The sequence below is a fragment of the Boleophthalmus pectinirostris genome, unplaced genomic scaffold, assembly GCF_026225935.1.
Source record: "Boleophthalmus pectinirostris isolate CB_2022bp ecotype Guang Dong unplaced genomic scaffold, ASM2622593v1 HiC_scaffold_16, whole genome shotgun sequence".
Lineage (NCBI taxonomy): Eukaryota > Metazoa > Chordata > Actinopteri > Gobiiformes > Gobiidae > Boleophthalmus > Boleophthalmus pectinirostris.
Genome location: NW_026571095.1, coordinates 13977459 through 13988726, shown reverse-complemented (window position 1 = coordinate 13988726; position 11268 = coordinate 13977459). Strand labels below are relative to the sequence as shown.

General features: G+C 40.4%; 1 protein-coding gene across 1 annotated transcript; it reads left to right on the top strand.

Annotated features, from left to right (window-relative positions):
- The first annotated feature begins 394 nt into the window (after positions 1-394).
- si:ch211-13f8.1 (uncharacterized) lies at positions 395-11092 on the top strand. Its single transcript, XM_055151922.1, has 10 exons — positions 395-491; positions 1401-2457; positions 3453-3513; positions 4166-4318; positions 4921-6020; positions 6439-6589; positions 8728-8947; positions 9422-9507; positions 9609-9799; positions 10621-11092. Exons 1-10 carry the CDS (start codon positions 429-431, stop codon positions 10812-10814), a joined length of 3276 nt encoding a protein of 1091 aa, XP_055007897.1. The 5' UTR covers positions 395-428; the 3' UTR covers positions 10815-11092.
- The last annotated feature ends 176 nt before the right edge of the window (positions 11093-11268 follow it).

The window sequence follows — 11268 nt, the reverse complement described above, 5'->3', positions numbered from 1 at the left end:
TGTGCGGGTGTGTGTATGTGTGCGTGTAGGTGTGTGTGTGTGCGTGTACGTGCGCGCGCGCGCGCGTTGCTTCGTATAAAAAGGGCGCCACCCATAGGTGATGATCAGCAAAGACCGCAAAGGACTGACACGCCGAAAAAATTTGAAAAGAATAGCTCTCAAAAGTAAATATACCTTTTTGTTTACCTATTAGGCTTATGGCTTTATTATCTTTCCCGCAGCATCCAAATGTTTGCAAAGAAGCATGGCATATGGAGCAGACAGACCTTTGAATTTTGGCAAAAGTCCTGCAAAGCAAAAGTGAAAATACATAACATATGCAGATGGCAGATGTCCAAAAGATTTTCCCATTGTCAAATAACGCTACGGCAAAAAAGCATTCGTCAGATCATCCCTCTTGCCTTGGACCATAAGAAAAGGAACAAATAATGCAAAGGAAACGGTTCTGCAGACTTGGTCAAAAAGCTTGCCAACGTTTAATGCCAAAAACTGTAAGTATGCTGTGAAGTTTTGTAGATTGCTGTGTTTATCAAAAAAGGTTAAATAACAATGTAGTTAATGGGCAAGTGAAAGCTTGTAGGCTAGCCCTCATGTTCATTCCGCGTCACAGTCCAGGCTGTACACTACAGCCTACTTTCTTTGCGCTCTGGCAACCAGCTGTGTGCGCGTTTGAGAAAAGACAACAGAGATTCTTCCGAGTGAATTCACTAAGCAAGGACGAAATTAAGCATGCGTTTTTGTATTCCATTTTTTTTCTAATCCTACTGATTTCTGAAGGGATTACCGGACCAATCATGATTGAGAGAGTGCTGGATCGTCCCACACTCTTCGTACCGCCTCCCGTGAGCGGTGTGCGAAATCACAACATCAGCACCACGGCACTTACTTAGCAGGAGGATTGTTTTTACTTGTGATCGATCCATTCGGATGGCGGTTTTGCCAGAGCAGGTCAACTTAAATCGGGGCATCTTCGTTTTTTGTGATGAATTCTTGGACAGAGTGAGATTGTCTTTTAAAGGACAGCCATCAATCTCTGAAGCAACATCCAGGTATGCTACGCATTTCCATGCATTTTTATGTATGGAAAGTTATTTTCCTCGTGCATTTTAAAGATAGGCCTAATCCTTAAATCTAGGCTATCAAAATAAAGTTGGTGTAAACTGTTGAAAAAATTAGAGTCAGTTTTCTGACGGATCAAAAGCAATATAGTTTATTTGAGGAATGGTTCAGTAGCAGGCAGCAGTTGCTTATTCTCATCCGAAAGGATTATCCTTTGCACTGCAAAGTAATCAGGGGATAAGGCAACGTGACTGAATCCACACTACATACATGCCAGGCAAAGCAAATGAGATGTAAGATCTAGTCTTTGAAAATTTAGTGTTCTTTCTTTTTGTTTATAGCCAATGGAGGGAGAAGCTGGTGTGGATAAGGTTCCAGTAAAAGAAAAGAACAGCTCATCTCCACCTACAGGGTTGCCGATTAACTGGAATCTTGTAACTGGTCCAGTCCGTGAGCCCATCTTCACCAGTTCTTCTTCTATCCTGTCTCAGGATTCAGCTGTGCATTCGTTGCAAACCAAACTGAAGACTTTTGGACAGCGTCGGCAAAGAGGGAGGGACAAGGACAAAGAGAGATCAAATTTGGTCACTCATGAAGACGGTATATGTGGCATTGCACCAGAAATCTATCTAAGACCAAAGGAGAAGGGACAGAACCTGACACCCATAACTGTTCCACCGTGGCGCTCTAGAACTACTAGGAATTTGAGTACAAGTGATGAGGATCAGGAGGTTGAGGTTGAAGTTAAGTTGGAGATCCATAGTCCACCTGCTGAAACACAGATGCTGTCCCAAGGAGCACAAGAGGCATCACCAGAAATAGTACAAAATATCTCAAAAACTAAAAGTTTGGAAAGTCTTTTGTCCAACAACATCAATAATGAAAATTCAAAAGAATCTCTACCAGCTGCACCTTCTGTCTCAAAAACTTCAAGTACTAATATGTCCTCAACCTTTTCTGCATCCACAAGACATTGGGCTCCCCCTAAAGGTTTTTGGAGGATAGCACGTCCAGAAACACTGCTTCTAAATGGAGTTGGTCCCTCAGCTTTACCCATAATGGATTACACTAAGATTGAAAAATGCAAGGAATATGCCAAAACAGACAGAAAATGTGAGAATGTGGGAGTTGCAGTAGATGATGCGGACATCCCTGCTGGGATTAAGCACTCAGATAGTATGCAGTGCTTCCTGGAGAAGTGCGAGCAGAAGGAGCTGGAGACCAAAGGACTGTGTTCATCTGATAATGTGAACATAGCCTCACAAAGTGCTTCTTTTCCATCTGATGATACACCTGTAGTCAAACAAACAGCTTATGCAAATTTAAGAGAAAGACAACAGAGTCGCAAAGTAGCAAAGGAGATGAGTGGAGAAAGTGCAGATCAACCTGAAGACACAGGTGATATGAAAAGTACAACATCTGGTTTGCATGCATTTTGTTTTCATACTAACTGAACTATGATGACACCTTTGAAAAATATTTAAAGACAATATAATAACCATTACATCACTGTATTGTCTTTAAAATAACCAAGTATGAGGTAACCCTTCTGTGACCCCAATAACTTTTACACAAAATTTAAATTGCTTTATATTCTCAAATGAAATTGTGATCTTTTTGACTTTCGTAGGCATAAAACACCATACCAAAAATAATCACATTATTATCAATAACCATTTTTATTAAAAATATGAAATTTGAAAACAGTTAAAATTACTTTCAGTAGTAATTGAATTATTATTAATTCATTATCCTTATCATTTAACAATGAAATTTCTTTATACATGGAAAATGTGCCTTGTTAAAAAGATCCCAGCTGTTGCAGATTGAGCTAAGCTTGTCTCCCCATGTCTATGAGTGCAAACCTGGCAGGTTCCCATGCTGAACAGATGTCAGCTGTGCAGATGTGCAGAAGGGTGTTGCTAATATTAGCAGCCTGAGCTCTAGGGGAATAGTCCCAGTTTTTGTGTTTTAGTGCACTTAACAGACATTCTACTTGTTGGTAGGTGACAGATGAGGTCTTTGCCACAAAGTGTTGCATTTATTTTACATAGCTTAGTCAAATGGTGATTATAACGGTGCATAAATCTACTTCATACCAACATATTACTATAGTCATTAAATCAAATCTACACAAAGTAGCAACAAAAAACAAAACAATTGAAAATGCCACTATTTCCAGATTAACTGTAACTTCAAATAATGTCTTGTAAATGTATTTTTCATTTTCACATTTGAAAAACACAATATAAAAGCAAAAGAAAATTAAAGAGAATTAAATTGCAGACATTTTACAGACTTTTTATTGCTTATTTTCAATATGCTGAGTAATATACAGTCTAAATGTATGATGACCTTTGCTCGCACCTCTTCTCTCTGCTTATGTCACTCAGATGTCTCAGGGCTTTTGGACTGCACAGACTCAGCCATTCTTCCTCAGGAATTTTATTTGAGGTAAGTGACCCTGCACTTTTATCCTGCTGGCACAACTGGTGACATACAACCCCTATGCACTATTTATACCCTTGTCTCATAAATTCTACTTTGCCACTGTGGGCGTTGAGGAAGTAGAAGCAAATCTATTGAGAGCACAAACAGGCCGCCTTGTGCAGAAGATCAAAACAAACATTGCAACGAGGCACAGGGATTGAAGAAGCATTGCTCTAACAATGTTGCATTATTTTGCATAATTACATAGTGTTACATAAGGTGCTTTGAAAGAAAAAAAGTTATTATGCTAAATGTGTTACTCAGGTCTCTTATCTTAAGCTCATGCAGTGTAGTTTTATCAAATATAGTTTGCTTTTCACACGCCCCTAGAGAATAAATTATACTCAGCCCATTATGAGGCTTACTCACATGGTTGGTGTATCATGCTATCTTTATCACTGGCTATGGGATAAAGACAGACGCTGAAGCACAATGCTGAGCAGCTTAGCTCTGGTGCAAACCCATAGATAGACCATTAGCTGTTATATGTCGCCACCATGGTACGCCATCAACTCCCAATACATTTAGACAGTTGTATAACTACAGATTTTAATCAAACCACTGTCAACCTAAATAGCAAAAAGTATATAATCTATTCTTTTTTGTTCAAATTTAGGTCAGTTCTTGTAATAACTGATGAACTTCCTCTGAGTCCAAGACATGAACAAGCCAAGCGTCTTTTGGAGAGAGCAAGGCTGAAGGCACGGTCCAATCACATGAAAGGCGATCGAGTCAGCAGACGAGGAGAAACTGATCAGAGTGATGTCATGTAAGATTATATTAGCGCCAATCAGCCATAGCATTATGACCCAACATTATGAACAGGTTTGGAGTATGTTCCACTCATGACATGCATCTCCACAAACCTGACAAACCTGATACTGATACTCCTGTTTGTTTCCATGGAAATATTGTCCCTTAGGCTACAATATTCCACAGTATGACATAAAACTCATATCTAGCTAAAGAGAATGCTCTGAAGAATGGTTTTAACTTTATATGCACGGAATCATACAGGTAATCTGCCAACTTCAGAAAGTTACAAGGATTGCTTCAATAAAATCTTACTACTAAAATGTTATTAATACCTGCCATAGTCATCCATGTCCATTAATTATACTTTGTGGACCATAAATTTTAATGCTGCTTCTAAAAACAGTAAATCTCCCATACAATGAGTTTCCTCTTAATGTTTATATTTTGAAGATTTTTACTCAAAAGATATAATTAGTTTTGAATGGTTATTTATTGGCAACAATGCTAGATTTTCATCACTCTAAATTCCATGAACCCCTGCCTCCATCTGAAATTAAGTCTTCATATTCTAGCATGTGATTGCCATCTACTCATCTTTCTTGTTTTTATTTGCAGTAAGAAACAACAGTTTGATTCTGACAGTCCAACACGGGTGCAGAAAGCTGTCCAGACCAAAGAGGAAATCTCCCCTCCAAGTGTCTGTCTCCCGCTCGTTGCCCCAGAGCACCGAGACACGTCCCCCTCGGAGCAGGCAGGTCGCACCAGGCGCTATGGATGTTCCCCAACCCGAGTGCGCTTTGAGGATGAATCTGAGAAAGAAGCACAGTCTCGATATATGGACAGGGTGAGACAACGTGGCAGACCTAAGAACAGAGAAAACAACCAGGATGCTAGCAGTGGTAAGAACCAAAGAAGCGTGTCCATGCCTCCTACTCTTGTTAGTGTTGAAACCCAAACTGTGGTGCGGGAAATCATTGTAGTGGTGAAAAAGTGTGAAGCATGTGGGTCTATCGCCAGGGAAACGCAGGCTGTTACTTCTCCATCTGAACCACAAAATACTGACCTAGAACAATTAACTTCTGCTGAAGATCCAAGACCTAAGCAGGCCTTGAAACCAGTTAGCACACGTCCTAAAGCTCCACTCACAGTCACTTTCGCTGGAGCCTATGTTCTGGGTGAAGACAAGGAAGTCAGCTCGGGATGGAAGTCTTCAGGATTTGGAAAACTCAGGAGGAGGAGCAGGAAAGGGGAGAGCAGAATAGAGTCTGGTCATGGTCCATATGGTCCATCCTGGGCTCAAAGACGCAACTCAAATCCAAGAAACAGGGTCAACCTGCCCAGGGGGGTGACTTTTGCCCCCGGAAGCCCAATTGCACTAGAACCGCGTTTGCTAGAAGCGTCTAGTGCAACAAAGGAATCAACAGGTCCTCCACTGCCAATCAAATCAGCGCTTAAATCCAGCTCAAGGAATCGTGCAAGTCCAAACCAGATGGTACAGTTTCAAGATGGGTCCAGTGCAGGTGTGGAGGGGGACACAGAGCACGACCAGTCAGAAGTGAGAAGAGAGTCGAGTCCAGTGGCTTTAAACCAATCAGCTGCTAGTACCGGCAGCCCTGTCTCCTGCATCCGACCATCCACTCTGAGGTACTCTCCAGCCCGACTGACCTCTGACCTGCCAGCTGCTGACCACTGGGACTCTGCTTCAGATGGGCCGGGTGAGTTGCCATTGCACAGATTAAGGGCTTATATTTAAATATTTGTTTTTGTATTTTGCAGTACTTTGGATAATTGAGCAAACACAATTTTGACTTTAGACAAGAGCATTATGTTTCCAAAATACAATCTGACATACATGGCTTGCTTAATGGAAAAGACAATTAAGCCTGTACTGTTTTGAACTACCAAAAATACATTTTAACTACATTTACATTTTAACTTTAAATATATATTTTTCAGGATGGTACATTTGCAGTTAAGTGGTGCTTAGTGTGTCTCATATTATTATTATCTGAATTCATGAGATAATCTGTATAAACTATATGAAATTTGCTGCACAATAATGAAAAAAATATGAAAAGATGAGTGCACAATCAACAAGCATTAGTTTTAGATACTGCTCTTTTGTCCCAGCAGGCTTGAGTGTGGAAGGTGGAGGGAGTTCAGAGGGTCGGCCCATCCTGCGCAGCGTGGCCCTGTCCCGCTCAGATGACCTGAGGGCAGAGCTGTTGAGGGCAGAACATCTGAAAGCAGAAGCCGTGTGGGAGGACAACCCAGACGGCTCGAGGTGAGGAATCATCACAAAACTATTGCTGTGGCTGAGAAAATAAATCCCTTATCCCCATTACTGCTGTTTCAAAATATGAACCTGACCAGGGAGACTCTATGAAAGGCTATTATATGATTGGTCAAAAACCATTGTCAAAATACAATGCTATGGCTTGAAAATGCTGCCCTCTTCTGGACAGACGGTGATACACAAGCACAAACAAATAAGTAAACAAATTTAATAGCTGATGTCCAAACTGATGTATTTTAGTTTTTCTGAAAAAAAAAAAAATAACTATGACTAAAAGGATATTGCTCATTGGTTTAATTGCATGACACAATTATTAGTATTAAAGCTACAGCATGTAAAGTGCAATGAAACCAAACTAATTGCCCATGGTAGCATTAATACAGTCATTTGAATCTGAAGAAATTATCCCAAAAACATAGAAAAAATATATTCTGTTAGCTAGACAAAAGATGTTAGAGTGCAGACATTTTGCAGCTCATTCAAGTGGCTTCTTCTTGGAGCTGCAAAATGTCTTCACTCAAAAATGTTTGTCTAGTTGACAGAATTGAATTTCTTTCGCTATAGATCCAGACAATTACATATATGTCAAGACTGGCTCAATTCTTAACAAGAACAGATACACAAAACAAAAAGGATCCCATCTCATATTTTGATTTATCAGGGAAAATTAACAGGAAAATTAAAATGACATGGTGGCTGCTGGAAACCGGGTACTCAATTTTGCATAATATAGTATTTTAAAATGGAAGTGATCACTTATTCAACTTTTTTCTACTGAACGGTGTATGTGGTGTTTTAATAGACTTCTCAGAAAAATTAAAGGAACACTTAAAGGACACTAAAGGAAAGCACATCAGGCAGTTACACTAGGAGAGCTGGATAGGGCCGTAGAAGGTCCTCAACCCATAAGCAGGACCCATATCTGCACTTTTATGCAAGGAGGAACAGGCTGAGACTGCCCATGCCCTACAGAATGACCTCCAGCAGGCCACTGGTGTAAATGTCTCTGCTCCAACAATCAGAAACAGGCTTCATGAGGGTAGCTTGAGGGTGCCACGTCCTGTAGTGGGCCTTGTGCCCACAGCCCAGCACCATGGAGCCCCATTGGCATTTGCTGGACAACACCAGAATTGGCAAGTCCAACAGTGGTGCCCTGTGCTTTTCAAAGGTGAGAGCAGGTTTACCCTGAGCACCTGTGATAGATGTGAAAGAGCTTGGAGAAAACAAGGAGAACTGCAACATTGTTCAACATGAGCGGTTTGGTGGTGAGTCAGTGATGGTCTGAGGAGGCATAGCCATAGAGGGATACACAGACCTCTACCGGCTAAAAACGCACACCCTACGCTGGTGCAGTAGGTCCTGAAATCAAGGGATTGATACAGTTGAATGACCGTCACAATCACCTGACTTAAAGCCGATAGAACACTTCTGGGACATTATGTTTTGGATCCATCAGACGCTGCCAGGTTGCTCCTCAGACTCTACAGGAGCTCAGTGATGTCCTTACACAGATCTGGGAGAACATTCAACAAGACGCCATCTGTCTCATTAGGAGCATACCACGATGTTGTCAAACATGCATACAAGTACATGGGGGGGTTTACAAAATACTGAGATGCATTTTGAGTTGCAGAAAATAAGTTTTGTCAAAAATGGACTAGCCTGCCACATCATTATTTCACTTTGAGTTTCAGGGTGTCTAGAAATTTAAGCCCTCTGTAGGCTGAAAATTTAAAAGAGGTGGTATCCTTTTGTTTATGAAGACATTGCCCTGTCCATATTTGTATAGATAACTTTTTTTAGTCACATTCAGATCTGATGTGTTTTCAAAGTGCTTGTTTTTTTGAACAGTGTAGTATTGTCTACTGTTCCTAGTCCTTTTTTGGAATATTAGTGCGATCTGGGTATATTTTGCTGCTTTGTGAAAAAAAAAAAAAAAAAAAAAAAAAAGCTGAGCTACCTCCAGTAGTCACTGCAATTTCAAGTACTACGTTACATTATGTAGGACTTTCCTGATTACAAACAAGTGTTTACAAATACCTGGCTGTGATTTCAAACGTGTATTGTCTTAGAGGTTGTAAGCTCAATGTAGTGTAAGTGTGTTACTATAAGTGTTTCTCACACAGAAAGCTGGATGGACGTCCAAAACTGTTCCTTCGTCGTTTCTTCTCCTCCATTGGTTTGAACAGCGTGGGAAGACTGGTGAAGGGGTCTCGCTCCAGCAGCATGGAGCAGCTGAGCCTTCCTCCTGCCCCTCGAGCCAGCTCTGCCTCCCCCAGCCCCACGCGGAGACCCCAACCCTCCATCCGCATCCAGAGAACCCCCTCCCTGCAAACCCTCCACACAGTGAGTTACGCTTTAAACGTGATTCATCCCCAGCCTCTACCTTCATGTGTAAGGCTCACAAGGCTCAAATCATGACACGTCTCCCAGTTTGGCTTTGAGAAGCCTTTCACAAGTTGTTTGCCACAGTGGATCATGCAAGGCTTTGAAGTAACAGCATCACTGGCTGTCACTGAGCTCAAATAATTCATTATAGGCCTTTGCAGCTTCATCCTCTTTACACTCTTCTTTTTGTAATTATTCCAAAGTTAGGACATATTTTTCTACACTTTTGTGTAATTTCAGTCTTAAAATGTTTTCTCTTGATTTAAATAAAAAGCTGTGGTGGAATCACATAAGTCAGAAGGAAAATTGAAATTTGTTGAAGTTTTTTCACTCTAATGCAGGTGCTGTGCTGCAGTAATAGGAATAGTTGCAATTATCAATGGCTACTGATAATTAAAATGGATCAGTAACAGTTCCCTCTTCTGCCACTAGGTGTTCCCATTGGCACAGCTGCGCAAAGCCTCCTCTGTACAGAGCTTGGAGAGAAGGACAGAGCGCTCTACCATTCTGGGGGAGGTGCAGATACCATATGGCCTGGCTCCAAGGTAAAGAACTAAACATTCAGATTAAGTCCAAATAAACAGGAAAAGGTTTTGCAAAGCATTGTTTTATGTTGCAGTCCTGAAAGCCCTCAGTTGGCGCTTCACCGGGCCCTGAGTGTGGAGAACGTCCTTGTGTCCAGGATGGGGCGTCCCGTGGGCAGGGTCACCCAGGCCTTCCCTGATGGGACACTCCTCTTGGAACTCACTAAACCCCCCAATGGTCCTTTTGGATTTGTCATATCGAGAGGCAAAGGGCGTCCAGATACAGGTTATTTAATTATTATTTTTCATGTTATTTGTGTATTTGGTGGAGACAGTGAATGTTAACAAACATACACGAGATACATGCTGTAAACATGCCAGAAGCCATGTGCTACTTTACATTTGTTATCCTGCATTCTCTCTCATAAACACACTTTTATTCACTCATCAGCATACATGAACCCTGGAGATGCAGTTTAAATCTTTATTTGTCTTTGGCAACATAAAAAAGGTGACATAAGATTTTCCGGATCAATTAGGTATGTAATAACAATAAATCATTAAATATAGAAACAAAATGTATTTGTGATGATTATTACTGTGTTATGTCACCAATTGCCATCATTTCTCTTACTAATTGCAGTGTTTCTCAAACTGTGGTACAAGTGCCATACTGGTGGTACACAGATTCTTCTGCAGTGATCGTGTTTGCTTATTTCAAGCTTGCTTTTTTGAACCATACAGACATTGTTTAACTCTGGTGGCAATCACAATGCCAAATATTTTCTCATTTGTGTGTGAAAAGTTTGCTAAATATACCATCATAAATATTGTGTTAAATATTTCTGAGATTTGCGCAACACTTATTATTAAAGTTTTATGTTTTGCTATTGCATTTTTAAGTTATTAATTGCAGTGAATTGTAGTGACAGATGGGAAATTTTATATTGTACAGTCTTTAATTGTAACAAATATCAACCAAACATTTTGCATAAATGTATTGTTTGTACACTTTATTTTCATCATTTGTCTGTTTTCCCACATTTGTCCTCTGTAAAGTGTCTGTAAACTCTGTAAACTCACACTGTTGTTGGCCTGTTGTCTCAGGTGTGTATGTGGAGAAGGTGGGCGATGGCAGTGGAGAGGGCTTGTACATGGGCCTCCTGGGGGTAGGGGATGAGATCCTGCAGGTGAATGGAGAGGCAGTGGCCGGTCTGGCTCTGGATCAGGTCACCAGGCTCATGACCCGGGACAGCACAGCCTCTCTGCGGATCATGCCAGCCCGACACAGCCCACGATAAAGGGACAGAGGCACGTAAAACCTCCTATGGATGTGAGACTGGAGTTGCAGGCTGTTGCCAGTGACAGTTAAATATAAATATGCACGGCAACTCTCAGAAACAGGAGCAATATTTAGTTTTATACTGTTGTGAAATTAAACTGTGGAATAATACTGGAATGTGTATATATTTTAATACTGAAATACTGTATATTTTGTTTATTGATGGTACATTCTCTTATTTGAGATTAGGTAATAAACTGTAACATGTTTTCAAAAAAAGGTTACAAAAAATGTCAAACTTTACAGTCTGGTATTTGTAAATGTGATTAAAACATGTTAATTGCACCTGTAATATTTTAATAAAAACTACTTTGGAACATTTATGATTACATTTAATCTTTTCATTTTAAAGACAAAACTGACTTTTTTTTTTTTTTTTTTTTTTTTTTTTTTAACAAATTTTGCATTAACTT